General features: G+C 38.7%; 1 protein-coding gene across 2 annotated transcripts in view; it reads left to right on the top strand.

The window, feature by feature from the left end:
* Positions 1 to 21,075, top strand: part of FBXL4 (F-box and leucine rich repeat protein 4) — a 120,313-nt gene extending 99,238 nt beyond the window's left edge. The window contains exons 7-10 of one of the 2 annotated variants that reach the window (XM_074948145.1): positions 3,339 to 3,410; positions 4,735 to 5,047; positions 13,658 to 13,837; positions 14,343 to 21,075. In XM_074948145.1, the coding sequence (XP_074804246.1) occupies positions 3,339 to 3,410; positions 4,735 to 5,047; positions 13,658 to 13,821 (549 nt within the window). In that variant the 3' untranslated portion in view covers positions 13,822 to 13,837; positions 14,343 to 21,075. Of the gene's footprint in view, positions 1 to 3,338; positions 3,411 to 4,734; positions 5,048 to 13,657 lie in introns of both variants that reach the window. The other variant, XM_074948144.1, reaches the window with a different exon arrangement.
* The last annotated feature ends 553 nt before the right edge of the window (positions 21,076 to 21,628 follow it).

Genomic DNA, 21,628 nt, shown 5'->3' with positions numbered 1-21,628 from the left:
GGTTGCAATTAGTATACCTACTAAACAAGCACCAGATGTACATGAAGATAAAGGTCCAACAAGAAGTCCTCTCTTCATTACAATAGTGGAAGAACCCATTTTATGTGTGCAACAGAATACCTTTTGCTGCACCTCTGCCTAATAAAATACTGGTGATAGATGCCTCCACTCAGGGATGTGGCGCTCATTCAGGTCACCTTCATACTCGGGGGCTATGGTCCTCTCAGGAAGCTCATCTCCACTGAAACCCTAGAGCTCAGAGCTATCTACATGGTAAGGCATTTCTGTCCTTGCTACAGGGATCCATGATCCCAGTGGTGATGGACAATACAACTGCAGTGTAGTAGGTCAGCAGAGAGAGAGGAGCAGGGTTACCCCCTCTCTGCCAAGAAGTCATTCACCTGTGGGCCTTGTGCATTCATCATCAAATCACACCCATGGCTCTGCATCTTCCAGACTTACAAAATGCCCTAGCAGATAACCTCAGCAGACAATTTCCAGACAGCCATGAATGGACTGTCAAAGGCTCAATTCTGAAAAACATCTTCACAGGTAAGGATGTGCAAAAATAGACTTATTTGCCACAAACCAGAATAAGAAATGCCAAGTGTTCTGTTCTAGAAGTGGTTTGAGCCTAGGCGGTCTGTCAGATGCCTTCCTCATCTTATGGACACCAGGGACCATATGTGCCTTACCACCCATTCTATTGATATCAAGGTTTCTGAGGGAACTCAGGCAAGATTCAGCCTTAATGATCATGGTAGCCCCAGTTTGGGTCAGATGATTCTCCTCCAATCACATTACCTGTACTACCCAACGTGATTTTGCAAAACGAAGATCAGATCTTAAAACGATATCCTGCATCTTTACATCTGACAGCTTGAATGCTGGCTAGCTGACTGCCAGTGAAAGAAATTGTTCAGCTGAAGTCCAGAACATCTTAGTATAGCAGAAAAAACTCTACTAGACTGACCTATACAGCAAAGTGGAAGAGGTTTTCTGCTTGTGCAGCATGACATCACCTTTGAGTCCCTGTTACTGCTATTTTGGATTATTTGCTAGCACTAAAACATTTGGGATTATCCATCAGATCCCTAAGGGTATATTTAGCAGCAGTATCAGTACATCCTCCTCCTATTCAGGATCATATCCTATTTTCCCTTTCTGAAGTTGCTAGATCTTTTAAAGGCTTCATTTGTGTGTTTTTCCCCTATCTGGGAACCCCCTCCTTGAGACATCAACATAGTAGTAACTGCGTTAAAAGGACTTCCTTTTGAGCCCCTATCAAATTGTTCTTTATACAGTCTTTCTATGAAGATTGCCTTTTAGATGCTCAAAAAGAACAGGAGAGTACTTGTGGCACCTTAGAGACTAACAATTTTATTTGAGCATAAGCTTTCATGCTATTACATCTGCTCAGAGGTCCTTTTTTAAATAGTTATTTTCATTATTCTGATTTAGTAATCGATAGTAGACCCCTACAATGAGGTTACCCATATTTTTTTATTTTTTTTATCTTTACCCAGAGACTCTCAACTGGTCTGCTCCTTCTGGACCTCAGAACACGTGTGTGTGTGTGTGTGTGTGTGTGTGTGTGTGTGTGTGTGTGTGTGTGTGTGTGTGTGTGTGTGTGTGTGTGTGTATACACACACACACACCAAGTCTCAGTAATGCCAGTTGTCATAATTTAGTTTATGTACTAATACTTCCAGTTCTTCCTGTTTATTACCCATACTTCCTGCATTTGTGTGTAGACATCTAAGATGTTGAGCAGATTCCCTCACTGATTTCCATCTTGTTGCTCCTATGACCCTATTTTAATTTTCCATGCCTCCTGCCCCTCCCCAACATCTAACCCTCTTTTAAAGTTGTCTTTTGTTTATACTTACTCACCTGCCCCCACTGAACCTAGTTTAAAGCTGTCCTCGCTAGGTTGGTGAGTCAGTGTGTGAAGATGCTCTTCCCCTTCTTGGTCAGGTGGGCCCCATCTCTTCCCAGTAGACCACCTTCCCAGAACAGTATCTCATAATTGAGGCTTCTGATGCTTTCCCATCGACACCATCTGTGTAGCCATGCATTCATCTCCAGGATGCACATGTCCCTTCCTAAGCCCTGACACTTAACTGGGAGGAAAAATGGACAAGAACACAGACATTTTTCTTCTAAAAGTTTAGTACAGAAAATAAATTAGACTAATCTTATATATATTACTAATATACATACACAGATAGCAGACTAGTTCTCCTTTAGCACTTCTAATTAACAAGTTGTTTTGTCTTTTATATTCAGCTTTTTATTTTCCTCAGTGAAGAACTATTACAAATACTGTAGATTTCCAAATATTATGTTGCAGTATGTTGTGATATTTATTCCTGTTTATGAACTCTCATAGGTTTCAGAGACTACAGAATACAAATTATCATATCTTTAAAGGGTGAATAAAATGTTTTAAATGTAGCTCACGTTTATTTGTAGTTCTGTTTATCCACAAATGGATGACAATTTTGGTTTCTTTTGCCTTCTCAGTTTGAGTATATTTCAAAATTACAAAACAAAATAAGGCAATACAGTGTAATATAGTGTAGTAGAGTGGTTTTATTTTTTTTAGTAGCACAAATTTTCATGACAACACGTAGCCTCACCTGGTCTTATGGAAATAAAACTGAATATTTAAGCATATAAACATTCTGCAAGGTACACCTGATTCTAATATAGTTTCAGATTCTTTTAGTTGTGTGGCAGTATTCTGAACAGAATGGCCATGTTAAAATGGCAGAAACATGACTGTAAAGTAAACGTTATATTCATTTCAGTCTGCATGTTGCTAGTGACAGGTGCTCAATGGTTGTCAGTACCCTTGTCAGCACAGAGAATCCTTTGACATTAAAGTCCCCAGTTCAATCCTGATGCTGTGTGACTCTATTGGCAGATCCATCAGGCTGTAGCTGATCAGTGAATGTCAGAGCTGTTGCTGTTCTTCTGCGATGTCACCTGTCCCTAGTGTTTTTGGTTTGGCCTTGCTTGTTGTTTGAACTTACCACACTTTCCAACAGCTCTCCTGTGGGAAATGAACTGATAGGTCATGGGAATATAGGTATCTTTAGGGCATGCAAAATCTCATCCAAAGTGACTTACATAAAGGCTTGTAATGATTACCTTGGCTTAGAGTCAATCAATGGTTAGAGTGCTTAGGGACTCATTAAATGGCATTTGTGGTGTCTGTAACCTAGGTTTTGAGCTGTATTTCAGGGAAAGTGGTGACAGCCTTTAATGTCTAATTGACCTCTTCTCTTTGATTCACTTTCCATATTTGCCTCTGATGTGGTCCCCAATGGCAGCAAACAGCACTGCTCAGCATTCTGAACTTCTGTTCAGAGCTTCAGCACCTCAGCCTTGGTAGCTGTGTCATGGTAAGTAACTGAAGTCGTGTTTGTGTGTGTGAGAGAGAGAGATGACTGAGACTGAACTTACTTTTCTTTGTTTACAAAAGTATTAAAAGATAGTTTACTTCATTTGCTTATCTAACATTAGCCTTTATTCCTATAGGGCAAAAATGAATGTGTGTGTGTTTATAGGGACACTGGCCAGTTTTGCAGGCCTAAAATTTAGCTCACCATCTCCCCACCCCTGACTGTTTGTAAAGTGAATGCAGTTCTTCATATGTTTCCAAAATTAATGTTTAATGTTCATTTTTATTGAAAACAAATATACATTCTTGGAAGCCTGACACTCATGAACGACCCTACAGTAATAAATCTCTGTGTATACAGAATGAGTTAGTTTGAGTGGAGATATTTTTAGTCACAGGCTTCCCAGGGCTATGGGTTTTTTTTTTGTTACGTTTAAAAAAAAAAAAAAAAAAAAAAAAAAGGGAATTGCTGATGGAGAGGTCCTTCCTAAACAATGTTGTACCTGAATGCCAGAGGCAGACATAGAGGGGGCCTTATTTTGCAGCTGTCTGTGGCTATAAATACAGCAGAGTACTTAATATGCGACTTGATGGGCTTCTCCACCCAATCAGGAAGCAAAAGAAAGGAAGAGCTGGATAGACCTCCCCCAGTTGGCTTAGCAGAAACTGGAGGGAGCATTACCAACTAGCTCTTCCAACAGTCTAGACTTCCTATCACTCCTTTGATAGTGGGTTATATTGCCCATACAATGGCTCACTTCTTCATTCCCCCTAACTTCTATAGTGGGGACTGGCAGTGATTCCCTGAAGGCTAGATCCAGGTTCAGCCTTTGTTCAGCCTTGAAAAGGGATGAGACTTATTCTTCTGTCCATATGCAGATGTATGAGCACTGTTTATTTTATTAAGTGCCATTAAACCACCAATAGCTCCAATTGCCCCTCTATATAAGCAGGACAGACCACTGTCAATGAAACTTAATTACCCTTTGGGGGAAAAACAGCTCTTACAAAAAATGCGCTAGCAATGCAAAAAAGAATGTTGAGAAGAAAATCAGTTTTGGTTATAGATTTTAATTGGTCTTTCTTATTCAGTGTGTAAATTTTAAAAACAAAAAAAGTTTAAAAACTGATGGAAAATTTACCTTGCCATTGTCTTTTTTTAAAAAGCAGAATGAGACCTGTCCAATGTGGTGATGAACTCCTCTCCAAATTCCTTAGAAATGAAAAACACTGAAGACAGATCAATAGATGTATTAGCAAACAAAGCTGCTTGGGTATAACTGGGAATACCGATATATAAGAAATGGTGCTTGTTTTCTTCACAGATTGAAGACTATGACCTGATAGCGAGTATGATGGGAGCAAAGTGCAAAAAACTGCGTACTCTGGATTTGTGGAGATGTAAAAACATTACTGAAAATGGAATAGCAGAACTGGCTTCGGGATGTCAGCTCTTGGAGGAGCTTGATCTTGGTTGGTGCCCTACACTACAAAGCAGTACTGGCTGCTTCACAAACCTTGCGCATAAGCTCCCAAACTTGCAAAAGCTCTTTCTTACAGCCAACAGGTCTGTGTGTGACACGGACATTGAAGAACTTGCCGCTAACTGTACTCATCTTCGGCAGTTGGACATACTGGGTAAGGAAACACATGAATAATTGCATTATTGTTTTTTCATATGCTGCATCCTGGTAGGAAGCGAGAACTAGATATTGCATAAAATAAGACTTAGTTCCAGATCTTAAATATTCTTTAAAAAAATAAGTCCCAATACAATAAAATTAAAAATTACTAAATTGCTCTAAGGTCCCATTTTGACTTAATCAGCCATATGGCTTGACTTAGTTTGGCAAGCAGTATCATAAAGGTAATATTAGAGTAATTTAGTATTCTAATAAGTTGGTCTTTTTTACTAGGATTTTTAAGAGTTACAAATTCTTAAAGCTTGTTTGGCTGAAAAAATCCTTGTGGTTAATGTCACTGGTTTTCCTACGCCTTTTTTTCCTTTAATGGTATTTGTATGGAGTATGATAGACTACATTTATAAAGTGTGAGTCTTTTGATCAAATAAGCAGACTTTTCTTGCAGAATACACATCAGGCAGAATAGAATAATATTCTCCATTGCTTTTGTCACTTTTACTAGAAGATAATGTCTCTTTTAAAGTTAAAAAGTACTTTACAATGCAATTTACTTGTGTTTTCCACTGATGCAGAAAGGAAAAAAAGTAACTTTTTGCAAAGCTTAAATTTCTAGCCCTTTCTAGCTCTTACAGATGGTAGTACCTTTCACAATCTGAAGTAAAATATGCTTTAGACTCTTGAATGAGGAATTTGTGAAGGGAAAAGAATCTCTACAAAACGTTACATTTATCCTGTTAGACTGCAACATGTGGTTTCATTATTTAAAATGGTGGAAAACTGCACACACTGTCATGAGCAAAGATTTCCTTTCGTTTCTTGTACATTTGATGAATATTTTCATGGGTTTAGTTGAAAGAGGAAGATAGAAGCCTAAAAGGAAGCAATTAAATTAATGCAATATGAATCATGAGAAGAACAAGTTTTAAAATTGATTCTGCAAGAGGCTGAGAATCCTCCATTCACATTGCCTTCAGTAGGTGGTTAGAGCTATCATAATCTCACAGGACTGGGCTTCGCGTGTGCAAGAAAGTTTACAACATGGCTTCTAATTGTTAAACACCCCTTTAAAGCTCGTACATAAATACCATATAACATGGTTTCATGCTGTTGACCTATGGCCAACATCCAACCAGCATTAGGAAGAAAGGAAAACAGGTGAAAGTTCACTCTTCCCAGAACAAATTGATCAAAACCTAAACTTGTATGTGTTTTGTAGTCTGTGTGACAGGTTGCTTCCCTTAGGATGCTACTGAGTCAGCCTATTCTGCCAGCCTGGGTCCTCTTTACCTGGCCTTGCTGGGTTAGGCTTACAAGCCTCTTCCAGCCAAACACATACGCAGGGTCACACCCAGATGCACAAAGAGACAGAGATCCGCTCTGAAAAGATTCAGCCTTAGGGGCTCCAACACTCTGGTGCCCACTTCTTTTTAGGGATACAAACCCAAAGGTTTTATGAAATTCGCCCCCTCCCTCAATGTGGAGGGAGATATGCACAACAACTTCACCCCCCACCCCCGCCCCAGTTAGAAATGACATAAACTGGATTACATTATAAACAAGAAATAAGTTTTTTAACTACAGAAGGTGAATTTTAAGGGAATATAAGAGATAACAGACAGAACAGATTACTGAGCAAATAAACCAAAGTCCACAAGCTAAGATCAATGTACTTAAGAAACAGGTTACAAAATGTAATTTCTTACCCTAAATGTTGTTTTAGGCAGGTTGAAAAGTTTCTGTGGTTCAGAGTTCCAGTTATATTTCTTTTCAGACTGCACCCCTGTCTCAGTCTGGACTCCCCAGCTCCCCTCCCGACCTACCTTCCCTTCAGGTAGCTTTAGCAGTCTTTCTTCTTGAGCAGACAGACCATGGAGAAGAGGAGCCCCCTTTGCCTTCCTCCCCACCCTTAAATAGAATTTACATATGGCAGGAATCCTTTGTTTCCCAAACTTGACACACACACCCTCCCCTTCCAGTGGAAAGTTACAAGAATTCCCAGGTAATGTTTAGTATCAGGTGACAAGACCACCTGGCCCTGTAGTATCACAGCATTGATGGGTCAGTGGCTGTATGGAGTGTCCACAGGAAGGAATTTTCACAGTCCATTGTCCTTGCTGATGGGCCATGTGCCCTGTCTAGCTTTTCCATTGTTGTACCTGAAGTAGTAGCAGAGGGCGTTACCCAAAGTAGCGTAGCTGAAATACAGATACATAGTCAATATTCCTAACTTCAGATACAGAAATTATACAGGCATATAAATTGGATAATCACATTCAGGAAATTATAGCCTTTCCAGTGATACTGTACAAAACCCACCTTGCATAAAGTATAACCCACCTTGCATAGAGTATATCTCAAATCCATATTATACGCATATTTCCATAAAGAATATGGAGTGAAATGTCAGTCTGTTTTAAAATAATCTGTTTTGCAGCTAGATTAAAAAAGGCATATTTCCTGGTCATACAAACCAGATTTCCAAGAGCCTTACTGAATAAAGCATTTTATAAAAATATACGTTCTTTTGGCCACCCACTCTCATGCTTATCTATTATGATGGCATTGTTTCTGCCCACAAATCGATCTGACCTTTTCACTAGAACAGAAAGGCCGAGCAATGAATAGTTTGGTTGTTTACCCTGTATAATGTCTGCAGGCTGTGTTTCCTCTTTGCCAGCAATGAAGGTTTGTTGCCACATTCTCTCTTAATATTTGAATTCACTTGTTAAGACTTACATGCAAAATAATATCTGAACAGTGAACAGAAAGGAACTAAGCTCCTGAGCACTTACTGCTGTTAACAAGTCAGATTATATTATAGCATATATTATAGAAGACCTTTCATGGTGAGACCACATGTGGAGTTACTACTATATCCAGTCCACCTATCCTGAAACTATTGTGGTGGCCTATTCATGGCAGTTGTTATGGAGACAACTTGCTAGGAGAGTCTTGGAGCCTAGTTACCTAACCTGGCAGGGGATGCCTCAACACTTCCCAAGTACACTGCATCAGCTCTCTGTGTCTAACCAGTGAACAAGTCCCTTCTATTGTAGGCATTACTGAAAATCTGGTGGTTTCCTTGGTCCAGTCCTCCCACTCCCAGCAGCGGCAAGGACCTTAAATCATATAACAAGATGGCAGCTCAAAAATAATGAGTCAGACTTTTTTTCTTTTTTATGAGTTTTCTTTTTTATGATCAGACTGTGTTTTGGGGCCTAATTTCTGAAATTTCCTTGCACGCTCCCAATGTGTGTGGCAATTTAACACTGTTACCAACTCTAACGAATATATAATAAGGCAGTTTTTGTCTCACTACAGGAGTTATCACTGGAGACCCCAAGTGAGATTGGGACTTCATTGTGCTAGACACTATACATACACATAGTAAACGACAGTTTCTGCACTGAAGAGTTTACAATCTAATGTAAACCATAGTGGTGAATTTGTGACATGGGAGATAAAACTGAGACTCATTAAATTTATCTCATATATGGCTACCATTAGATGGGGAAACTTTTATGAACTGGGCTAGGTTCAAGCTGATGACTTACAAGTGAAGGCTCCACAGCACACTAGCAATGCTCGTAAGTGCTAATGTTAACACCATCGTGAATGAAGCTTGTTTTCTGGAAAGATATGTTTGTTAAGTCCAGTTCTGAGCTTTTGGGTGCTTACCTCAAGTAGGGTCCTCCTCTCTGACACACAGGCAAGATCTCCCACACATTGCTCTTAGTCTCAACCACAGACCTTATTTTTAAAGGGAAAACCTCCCATTAAGCAAAACCAAATAATCAAAATGCAACATTAAAACACATAATAGCACAACATCCAAATTAACTTCTTAATGTTTTTCGATATAAAATCATTCCAACAATTACTCCAGGGTCTTTACACTAACTTTTATATATCTATGTGTAGTTTTCTTTTCATTCCTACCCGGATCATCTGCAAGTTTTGTATCCAAAACCTTCAGATCCACACCACAGACCTCTTCTATTTCATCTATAAGAGTAGCTGGTGGTAGAAAGCATATGGTTGTCTTCTGTGGACTAGCTAATACAAAGAGTCACAGCACACACATTGCCAGTAAATTACACAGGTATTTGTGAGACAGCAGTGGAAATCTGGGCATTGTGTGAGGAAAATATCTCGCTCACTCCCCCAGAATTGTGGGAAGCTGCAGCTTTCACATTATTGTGAGACTGTCTAAGCAGAGACCAAAACGGCATTTCTCACAATAGATTCACAAGAGTTGGCAGCATTGACTTGGTTTCATTCTGATATTGTTAAAGCCTGTAAACTCAGCAGGGAAAACTCCTCCTGTTCCAATTAGAGCATTAACTCCATGGTGGCTTTGTGGGCAGACAAAAATGAAGCCTCTTTTGAGAAGATTTGCTGGCTGCAACCAGTTTGATTCATTCATTTACTAAGTATTATAAAATTAATATCTTGTCCAAATTGGATGCTGTTTTCAGTTGCTGGGTCCTGCAGTTTTGTTCTTTACCTGCAGGGCCACATGTATCATGCAATTATGTGACCATGTAAATTGCTGCTTAACTGTGGATTATGCTTAAATCGGTGAATAATGTGCTCCAGAAAATAAATTCCCATTAAAAACAATATTAAGGCCATGATCCTTGTCTGTGGTCTAGCAATTCACAGTGCAACTTGGGAGGAGGTGGTGATATAAAGGTAAGTTTTAGCCACCATTGTGCTTCCTCAGCAAGCTGTGTGCTGGGGCTGTTTCCCCAGTATAAGAAGCACAAAGGGACCATTATGGGAGATGGAGATCACAGGGGCACAGGAAAGCCTTAGACACATCCCCTTTCCCTACCGGCTGCAGGAGATAGATGGTGTAGGAACCATCGCACCACCTTTACACCACTGGAGGATCCCCCTGTACAAGGATGATCCTACTATGACTGGCTATGTAAGCATTTGAGCTACAATGATCTTGTCTTAGTGCAGCTAGGTTCTGGCCTGAAGCCACTAGGCCAGGGATCGGCAACCTTTGGCACGCTGCCCGTCAGGGAAATCCTCTGGCGGGCCAAGTCGGTTTGTTTACCTGCCGTGCTTGCATGTTCGGCCGATAGCAGCTCCCACTGGCCGTGGTTCACCGTCCCAGGCCAATGGGGGCTGCTGGAAGTGGTGCAGGCCGAGGGATGTGCTGGCCGCCCTTCCCGCAGCCCCCATTGGCCTGGGACGGTGAACTATGGCCAGTGGGAGCTGCTATCGGCCAAACCTACGGACACGGCAGGTAAACAAACCGGCCCGGCCCGCCAGGAGCTTTCTCTGGCGTGCCGCGTGCCAAAGGTTGCCAATCCCTGCTCTAGGCCTTTTAGTTATGAAGATAGCCTCCAGAATGTGAACCATACGCTGAGCAATTGTCATATTCTGGCGTGCAACGCAGACCAGTGAGGGGTTGTGGCAGCACCTGCCCCACAACCTTGAGTGCGTCACAATGCTTTCCTGTTGTAGCTCCCAACCTGGACCACTCACAAACAGCCAGACCGCATGCAGGTCACACCCTGAATGTCAGTGAATAGCTGCAGCCCTGGTCCAGCTACTCTGACCCCAGTAGCCTATCAGAAACACTCCAGTCACACTCTGGCTTCTGCCAACTTGGGTAACTACCCAACACACTCCCTGTCCCAGATTTTCCCAAAAATATGTGTTCTGCACTGTCCAGCCCTTTCCTAGGCAGTTCAGATATTAAAAGTCTGTTGCCCCTGTAAAGGATCAATATTCAACAGTTTGCTACTTTAACTGGTGTTACCAAACAGTTCAGTTGAAACACAACATTGGATTAGTTTAGATTTAAAAAAACCAAGTTTATTTAACTACAAAGATATAGGTTTCAAGTGAGCACAAGTATAGGGTCATAAATGATTACCAAAAAAAAAGATAAAATGCTTTCTAGTAGCTAAAACTTAAAAAGGTACACTTGGTTCAAGGTAAAAATCCTTACTGCATGTTCCCAGTGGTGTGGCTAGCCAAATCTCAGGTCAGAATCTTCCCCCAAAGTCAAAAGGCTGGTTCCTTTGTCATTTTAGATGAAAGAGAGAGAGAGAGTGCTTGGGATTTTCTCTCCTTTTCTTTTATAGTCCAGTTAACTTTGAAGTAGATTCTTCTGAGGGTTACCCCTCAAAGCAAAGTTTATTCAAACAGTAAAGAAGGCAACATGGAGGTGGAGGATGAGGCTCCATGTTGTTTCTTCTCACCTGTGTTTGCTGAAATGCAAATTTGCTTTGTCTCTTGTCATCTCCTCTCCCTGCTGTCTCGAGGACCCTGTTTACTGCTTATATGAAAATTTAGGTAAACACACATTTCTTTATTCAGGATACTTCTGCTCTGGCAGGATTGTGTGGTTTTGAACACGTGATAAGAACATCATACGGGAGGATTTCATAACTTTACATATAAATGGTGCTACACACATTTCACCATGATATTTTTGACCAGTGAGTTATTAGTTTTCAGATGATACCTCACAAGGCAAATTTTGTATAAAGATTATTACAGTAGTGTGTAGGGTGTGAATACAGGGGTACATTCGGTCGCAGCAATGCAATGTTGTCTGCCTGAATCTGCCAACAGCCTGAAATGATAACTCTGAGAGATGGGAACTGCTCTCCTTCATCTCATTGTTAACTCTGAAGTCAGTCAACAGTTTGAATGTCAACATTGCTGATTGTTTTAACAGAAGCCTCAAACTAGTATGTTCATTTTTCATTGTTGTAGGTATTGTCAGATTCTGACACAGGATGCACTGGGGCAGCTATTTACTACTAAAGGTTCCTGGCAAACCCTGCTCCCCAAAATTTACAGCCACCTTTGCACTGCACAAAAAAGGGGTGATAAAGAAAAGCTGAATACCCTCTTTAGTGCCAAAATAATCAACTCCCTCCTAGTTACCAAAACACCTCCCATGCCTTCCTGTGTGCCAAAAGCCCCAACTGTCCCCTACCCAGCTGTCAAAATCTTCAGCTTTCCCCTGACAGCTTCAACATATAGTTGATCACTTGAAATACAAAACTTTGCAGCAAATTTAAATTTGAGAGCAGTGTAGAATAAATTGAATTGAATGTAAAATAAATAACGGAATACTGTGCAAATTGGAGTGGTCTGGGGAGTGAGGTGAGAGCATTTGTGGGAGCAGTGCCAGATAATTCCAGGGTCTCTGCTACATGACTTAAGTCTAATATGTTGCTTAGGACACAGAGCTCTTTGTACATTAACTGGTCTTCTCAGTTATGTGCTCTCTAAAATTATTGCTAATGTATCTTTGTGATTTTATGTATTAAATAGAGGCAGATGTTTTCAATTAAACATTTGAAACATTTTGTGGAGTCTGTTGATGTGTCCCCTGCCATAGAATTTTGGGCTTCAAGAATTTTCCTGAATTGCCTCCTTGATAACTACCATGCATGGGTCTTCCCAACAGTGCCAGGCTAGATGGATCGGATATATGGGAATGCTGATTTTACAGCTAAGGAACAAAATTGTCCCACTGAACAATTATTGCTCTCTATTGAGCCAGTGCCAAAGAATTTTGCCAAGGAACAAATTGAACAACAAAGTAAAATGACAGATTTTTAAGACACCTGCTGTGCATTTGTACGAAGTAATGGGCACTTAATCGAAGTAACAAAACTCTAGTAAATAGAGAAGGGCCCAAACTAAAATCCCATGTTCAAATCCCTCCTCCCCTCAAAATCTTGTACCAACCTGTAAAGGTAAATATCATAAGATATCCCTTCTATGAGGGACAGAGGAGAAAAGATGTGCTGTACTTATCCTTTTAACATTTTTAATTTTTTGAGAAACATTCCTAATTGTACACAGCACAGGTAATGTTAAAAACATAGAAGATGTCATATCTTTTATCCCACAGTGATCTGTTTGTGGAGCTTGTTCACAAAAATGACTTTTTAGCCATAAGAAATGTATTTCTATTACAGTTCATTGTCTGTAGGAAAAGTTCACAGTTCTTTAAGAATTCTGATGTGTGTTAAAATCTATATTCTCTATTATCCGAATCCAGCTCCAACTAAAGCCAATAAATTCCATTAACTTCAGTTAGCATTAGACTGGCTCTTAATAGCATGCATTTGTTGCAGCATTATATTACAGTCAGTGAAGGGGGGGCCGTGATGTAAAGACATGGATTTGGCATGACCTTTTGCTACGAACTCATTGGAAAGTGGTGGTGTCAGAGCACAGTATCCAGGCATCCAGATTGAGGGGGGAGGGAGCCACCTTGCATTTGCAATGTAGGTTCAGATCCTCCCGTCAGTACTCATAAAAAGTTCCCGTTGAAATCTTGGAGTTTTTCCGGAACAAGAAGAAAACTGTGGATTTTTTTTTCTACACAAGTTAAGCCATGGCAGTCCCACAGACTTTCTGTGGTCAAAAGAGTGCAAAAACTCCCTGAAAAGAGCCCTTCATTTGAAAGGTAGTCAAAATAAATGTAGTGAAATAAACTTTAAATGAGGAGTAAGGTGTAGAAGATTTCTTGCTACAGCATAAACTGGCAGTTTTAACAAAGGTTCAATTCACATTAACTTTTTTAAGTGATCTTTTCTCTTTTGTTTTTAAACAGGGACAAGGATGGTAAGCCCTGCATCTTTAAGAAAATTGCTGGAGTCTTGTAAAGATCTTTCTTTACTTGATGTGTCCTTCTGTTCACAAATTGATAATAGAGTTGTCCTCGAACTGAATGCCAGCTTTCCTAATGTGTTCATAAAAAAGAGTTTCACTCAGTGACTCACTACGTATGCTGGTATGGAATTCATTTGACAGTGTTGTTTCCTGTGAATTTGTGATTACATTTTTCTTCAAAAAAGAAATTAAAATCTTCCATAAAATAGAGGGAAAATGTTAACTATATTCATGAAATGAGTACATATTATGTATTTGGTGGGGAGCTCTTATTCTCCTGTATCTAGTAATTGTTTTCCCTTTGTTAATTGATGGCACTTTGTGTTTAAACAGCCACATATGTGGCCTAAATTAGAGAAGGTGAAAAAAACATATTCTTGATGCCCTTTTTAAAAAAAATGTGTACAATAAGATGCATTAAAATCCAGGTGAAAGTGGAGTTTTAACATTTTGCAATAGAGGAATGATGGGAGTGTCTCTGTCTTATAGGTTGTAGTGTTTTAGTTTTGGTCTGTGGCATTAAGACCTTGTGATCTGGCCTGTAATGGGCTGTTTGAAAATTGTTCAAGCTAGTGTAAGATCAGACTAGACTGAAAAGCCACTTTTTTCTCTCCTTTTGTTGACAGTGACTGGTATCTATTTTAAAACTCTGATGTGTCTGCTAAGAGGTTTTTTTCCCTTCAAATGGATGAAATGCGGCAATGTTTTACAGTCCAGCTTAAATGACACAACAGATAAATGCAAAAACCGACCACATGAGTTTATAGCAGAAACTAAAAAGAAAGAAAACTACCTGCTTCCTCCTGTACTGGATATAAAATTTGTGTCAGGTACTTCTTGTCATAACTGATAACACACAGAAAACCCAAAAGCAATTTTCTTTTCAAATTTCTATTATATCAAGGTGTGTTGACTTGTGGTACATCTGCCTTTCATGTGAAGTACAGTAATAGTGTTACTCAGGATAATGTATTAGAAACTCTTCCTTAGTTGGATACATACCTACTATCAGGTTTAAAAACAAATATTTGGTGTTCAGTAAAATCATGATGAAAATGTTGAGTTTGTAAACCAAAGGCAATGTGATTTGGCTATGTACTAATTTATTCTGAGATGGGTTGCGTTTTTTTCACCACAAGAGATAATATCTTTGATAATCTAAACTCCCTTAGCTGCTGTTAAGTCTTTGGAGGAGAGAGATGATGATGTTAGTGGATGAATGGTTTTCTTCTACTTTTTGCATTTCTCTGAATGAGACATTCTTTCCTCCGTAATGGCACCAATGCTATTGTGAATTGGTATTTACATTATGTACTCATATTTGCAAAACTTCTGTCTCTTTAGACACTATTAGTGAACACAGACCACCAGATATGATCTCTCATTTGGGATCAGCTCCATTATTGCCACCTTTATAGCAGATGCTGTACAATGTTTCTTCTTGTCCATTGGAAAAATAGGCATAACATTTTGCGTGGAAGAAGGCCGTCACTACACAGAAGATCATCAGCAAAGAAAATTGAAACTGATGCAGTAAATACCTGTCCACTGGAAGAGAAGTGCCTCAAAGCATCAATGAACCAGTGACCTCTATGGACCTAAATTAGTATTTCTGAACTCTTCATACCAATGCCAGTGTTTTATAAATCATTTTGTGAAACAACTAAAGACCATTTTTCTGCTTTTATAAACCTCCATTCTGATTTAAATTGTACAGAATCTTGTAGAAAATCCCAAATCCAAAGAAAAGTGCACAGATGTCTGTCATTCACACACAGATGTCACCATATGATTTTTAGCTAGGTGCCTCCATTCTGTTTGTCTTTCAGGGTACTAGAGCTATTTAGACATGTTTCAGTCTAGACATCTCTTCAACTGACAGATATCTGTCCTAGAGTTGCTCTGTGCAAGGTCTCATTTTATTTTGGGAGTGCTTCCTTCTTTCAACAAAGTTTTTACTTTAAACTTATTTTAATATAATGTATTTACAATGTATTGAATAATGTCCAATATATAATGTAAACCTATTTTAATGTAATGTATTTACAGTGTATTCATTGTAAATGAGAATTAAACATTTATGTCCCAGTTACAGGAGAACTCAAGTTCAGATTATGGGTGTTCACAGGTATTGATGTTTTAAAATAAGTATTGTTTTTGTTGTGAAATTTCACTCCTCGGGGTGCATACCAATTTTTAACCTTATTTTTCTTTTAAAAAATGCTTCTTGGATTATATTTATAATTGTAAATAGAACTAGATTTGTTTAGCATAGATGTAGTGGTATATTTTATGCCTTCCAAAGTACTAAAGTAGGTGATTAGTCTAGTCTTACTTCTGCACGTAGGAATCATTTAAAGGATAACGTGTAAAGGCTCAGGGGAGGTTGTCAGTCTTTTTTGCTTCATTATGAAGTATAAGGAAGGTCTGATTTGATTTTTGTTTTTCTGTTCTGTCTAAAGGATCTATTTCTGCTTGTCCCTTACATTCAAATTTCAGTTTGTGTCTGGAACACTCTGCGGTGACTGGCAATCTCACTGGATTATGTTGTTATACTTTCTGATGAAGTGGAACCTAATTAATTAAAGGGAGGTGATTTTTTTTCAGACTGTTTAAAACTTTTTGGGTTTACTAACATATATTTACCTTAAATAATGGAGAACTACCTGGGGAAAGTGACATCTTTGTTTACAATTTGATACCCTTAACTCTTCAGTTAATGGCTGAAGCACAATTTTTATATCTCCAAGAAGTCTTCCAGCAAAAAGAGGGGATACCAGCCTTGGCATTCCTGATATTTCTAAGGTAAAAAGCGAAAAAAACACTTTCAGGCCTTCCTTATACACCATAAAGAAGCAAAAATACGCTACAATCTCAATTTTAATTTGATGTTACCTCTTAGGATTTTATTATTGATCATCTTATTCAAAGTTGTTCAGCAGATTTTTATTTTAGAGTATTTCTGAAACATTGAAATTGGGTATAGAGCCTGGTAAAGCTTTTCAACCAGCTAGCTACCGAGAACAATCTAGGAATTGCTATTATATTGTCACACTTGCATCATAATAGTTAACACTGTCAGCGTTTCCATTGTAAAACATTATTTCACTGCACCTGGGGACTGGAAAATACCTGGAATTCCTCTTTATCCACATTTCGGGATCAACCTGGTCAACAGTTGTGCAGACTTTCCCATGCTACGTTGCCAGTGTGCTTCAGGGTCTATCTACATGACTGCTACTCTGGAATGAATAAGGGTTTTAATTTAAAGATGAATAGCTATTCCAGAACATATTTCCGACCTTACTGCTGTGTTAAAGACCCATGCAACCAAGTGACGATGCAAACTTCTGTAAAATGGTCAAACTAAACAAACTGGAAAACATAGAAAATACTATATTTGTCTTCTAGTCTGTCAGTTTGACACGTATGATTACTATAACAATAGCAGAGATGTGATATTTAAGTTAAGTGTGTTCCTACAATCAGAAACATTAACTGTTGTAAAGTTGCATAAAACACAACTGTGTGATCCCATGACCCCCAGGACCATTGGGTTTTTAGTACATAAATAACTCTGTGTATACTCTTAAAGGGTAACCATTCTGATCACTTCTGCAGGATATTAAATCTACTAAAGTAAGATGAAATGTAGCGCTTGTTGCTAATACATACGGTTTGTTGTTTTGGTATGTGTATTCATTGCTACTCTTTTCCAGACATTAAGAGAACTTTGCTTTCAGATATACTCCAGCTCCATATTAGCATGCAAAAGTGTTCATATTTTAATGCACATGCAAATACCATATTAAATACTTCAAACACTTTCATAAGGAAGGTGATTGGTTTTAGGACCTCAGTAACTTTACCACTGAGTTGAATATGTTGAAGCCATCTGTGCACTTGTGTTAGTTGTCATGAGAGCATGTGCATCATATGTTCTTTTATGAGGTGGAAATCATTAAAGATACACCTCAACTCTGCCATACATTTTACAATTTTTAAGAGAAATGTTACACCCATTTGACCTTTTTAAGGTTCTTAAGTTAATTGAAACACACTCTTAGGGTTTTGAGCTACTTAGTTTTTCTTTAAATATATATCTTATCTGAAATGCTGCCATCTTGTTCTGCTGTGAAAAATATAAAATTTAAGCTTTTAATTTGTATTTAAATAATTTAAATCCCATTGATTGTGTCACTAAGGGTGAAGAGGGACCTATTAATTTGCCCATCTTTGTTTGTGTCTAAATTTCTATTTGCCAGAATTGATATTTCTCTTTATAGATGGAGTGTAGAGAGGGAGAACAGCTACACAAAATCTTGCCTCATTGTGTTTTTTTAATCAGAATCCTAAGAGCTTAACGATTTCAGTAATTACTTCTAAAACTAGCCACGGTTGTTAGCTGTATGATCTTATTAAATTGTAATAATTGTGTTACCTTGGGGTCCGATCATGGAAAAGGCTGTGGAAGACCAAATGGGAAGAAATTTTGTGTTTCCACTTTGTGGGGAATGAGAGGGTCATTACCCTATTGCTCTACGGCTAGGGGGGAGAAGATATGGCCAGTAGTAGATTCGTCACTATGAGAATCTTCTGGTCAAACACTTTCCATCCCATGGAGGATCAAAACAGAAGCTGTGTTTGCTGCTGCTATCTTGAAACTGCTGTAGAGCAGGTCCATTAGTACTTTGTAGTTTGTGGGAGAAGAATTCCATCCCTACCCCCATACAGAATCTCTTCACAAAGCTCATTTCTGCAAGAAGGAACCTGCTAGTCTGGAATGAACTGTTCCTCATTTCCTTGAATACAGCTAGCTCTGCGCTTCTTAGTAGTTTGCACTCTGTTCCCTGTACCAGTCTGTCTCTATCTTATGGGTGAAAGAGATCTCTGCTACTACATGGATCATCATGGTGGTAACAGCTTTAAAGAGAGTCAGACAGTGGCACAGGACCTGTGGATCTGGCATAGTCCCTTTCATGGCTAGCTTCTTTTGCTCTGTCTGTTGCCTGAATTCATCCCCTATCCCAAAGAAGTGTCTTTCTTCTGTTGCGACCACCATTTCTAAGCAGGCAAACTGACCACTGTAAGGTTCACAGGACCAAAACAGGAGGAGAGGGTGCACTTGGGGGTGGGGAGCTGAGAACTCCTTTTTCATCCCAATTAAATCCATCTATCAGCCTGCTGACCTCTGCCTTCTAGGAGGCCTTCTGGAACATAAAAAGTTCCTCTTTTCCCTTCACCCAATCTGCTCCTTTCTCAGGAGCCAGGAATGGGTAAAGATGCCTTCTGTATATTTTAGGAGACTTAGAGTACCCTACACCCTCCCTTTTGTCAAGAATGTACAAGCAAAAGACCAAGAAGCAACACTATTCTCTCTACCCATTGTGAGTTAAGCAAGAGGTTCTCTCTTCCACTGAGCATCAGAAAGGATGCATCTTAAAGACCGTAACGAGAACACTAGATCTGTTATCTAGAGCTATGGATTCTATGCTGAACATGACACAGATGGCAATGATACCTGCCCTGAGAAACTTGCAATCCAGAAAGACAGCCCCCAAAAATCAGACTCACTTGTTGAACCTAAAGGAAGTTTCTATTAAAGGATTTGGGTTTTGTTTGGGGTTTTGTTTGGTGAGAAGCAGCACTTTTTATTGGCATAGGTTAGCATGAGTAGATATTTTCTGATAGTATTATGCAAAAAACAATTTGGTAACAAATTACATGTTTCAAGTGTACTGCTCTGTAATGTGCTAAAAATTACCATAATTATGTTATACAATAGGGTAATAGTGTCTCTATATAATATGAAACTTAGGTCAAGGATTTAATATAGAAATCCTTATCTTTGTATACTACTATTTTAAACCTGATTGTGCTTTGTATGTCTACCTTAAAAACCCACTAATTCTTCACTGAGAATTTTGAAAAGTATTGGATTTTGAGACAAGTTTGGATTTTGAGACAGTATCGTATTTTCAGTATTTGTTTCCCTGTATTTTTTTTTACAAGAGGCGTTTATATAAAACAGGATAACCATTGCTCTGGTTCAGCTTTTCTTGCTGCTTAACCTCCCATGAAACCACAGTCATTTGTTACATTAGAAGCATTGGCTACACTGGTTGACAATGAGCTGAATGTGGTATCAGACTGAATTTGAGTTCAAATGAAAAAAAAGGACATGAGGTGTATGGGCTGCCATCCTTTGCTCTAGTAGGGTCTTCTGGGGGAGATGCTATCGGTTGAGCTATTGCCAACAAAAGGTCGGGGCGAATTAGCAGGGATATGTGGAGCAGCTGCCAATCCATTTCTTCTTCCTTCAGTAGGTGTTATCCTCTCTGAACCATTCTGCCTCCCCAATTTTTCTTTCAACTAGATAAGACGAACTTTTGCATGTAAGCCGTGTTTTGAAGTGACCTGAGCTAAATTCAAAATAATATCTTTATGATTGAGATTGCAAATTATTACCAGTAGTCCACTGTCTAGTCACCTATGTAACATGGTTGACAGTCTCATCCTTGTTTCTACAGGTCAGGTGCCCACATCACAAAACCAGTGTTATATATGGTATTAGGATGAGATCCACAAAGGGATTTAAGCCTCTAACTCCCATTGGTTTAAATGGCAGTTAGGAGCCTAAATACCTGTGAGGATCTGGACCTTCATGGCTCCTTTCATTCTTGATAGAAAGATCAAGAAATAAATGAACATGAAGACTAAACTCATCCTTGGTGGTGGTCCTTCCAAAACACAATTGAGGCACAACCAGTTGCCTGGGGAATGTGGGGAAGCTTGCTGCCCATATTTATCCTGCTTTGTGGATAAAGAATTGCATCTTTGGGCTTTTCAGACCCAACATCTGAACTGAGCACTAATTCACTTTAAAGAAGAAAGTTTAAAATAATATTTGTGACTTAATATGATTTGTTCTGTTTTCAGCCCTATATTTTTAAATGACTTAATTTCGTCTGGGGAAGTCTTCTAATGCCTTATATTACTAGCCTGAAACTGGTTTGCTTTTGTTGTCAAAATAAGTGAATTGCATATTTATGCATTGATTGTTTTTGTTTAGTAAATTAAGCCTATTTTGTTCTGACATCGTTTTGGACCGGGTAATGTCTTAATACTATCAGATGTTGTACAAGTGTATTTTATTATTTTCAGCTTCTTTGTATTGCTAATAGTTTCATCACTTTGATTTGTCAGTATCTGCTAATATACAGATGATAGAAGAAATGTGTTAAAAACAAGACATTTATTCTATCTGTGGTGTTTACCTTACTTTACAAAATTAATTCATTTCCTTTTGACTATGTATTGCAAAATACCAAGTGTGCATAAAATAAATAAATACAAATCAGAGGAAAATAATTTGCCTAAACTAATTAACTTTTGAACATTGGATTAAAATGACAGAGAAATAAAACACTAATTATGATCTGGTGTTCTGAAGAACAATTTGAACATATTCTTACCACTTTTCATTTAAAAAAACCTTCAGTTATTCCAGATGTTTTTTAGATCCAGGATTGCCTGAGAGCTAAATTGCCCTGTTGCTGAGAAAAAAAATATAAAATGAAATGTGGAGATTATAATTCTAAGCATTCTGAGGCTTCTTTACAAGAAAAAACAATTGCTGAACTTCTTACAAGGACAAAATGTAATAGCTGTTGCAGCTTGCATCTGCCCTGTGATAGCATCATTCGTGTTACTGTATTCTTTAAATATGTAGAGAATATATTTTTGAAAGAGTATTGTGGAAGTTCAGATAAGTGTGATATTTACTCTGACCTCCTGTGTTATACAGGAGGTCAGAGTAGATTATCACAATGGGCCCTTCTGGCTTTGGAATCTGAGTTAGAGGACACAATGCTAACCATAACTGTCATCAAAGACAAATAGTGTTCATGAT

This window comes from Natator depressus, chromosome 3, assembly GCF_965152275.1.
Source record: "Natator depressus isolate rNatDep1 chromosome 3, rNatDep2.hap1, whole genome shotgun sequence".
Taxonomy (NCBI): Eukaryota; Metazoa; Chordata; order Testudines; family Cheloniidae; genus Natator; species Natator depressus.
The sequence above is the reverse complement of the archived record's forward strand: the minus strand, read 5'-3'. Positions and strand labels throughout refer to the sequence as shown.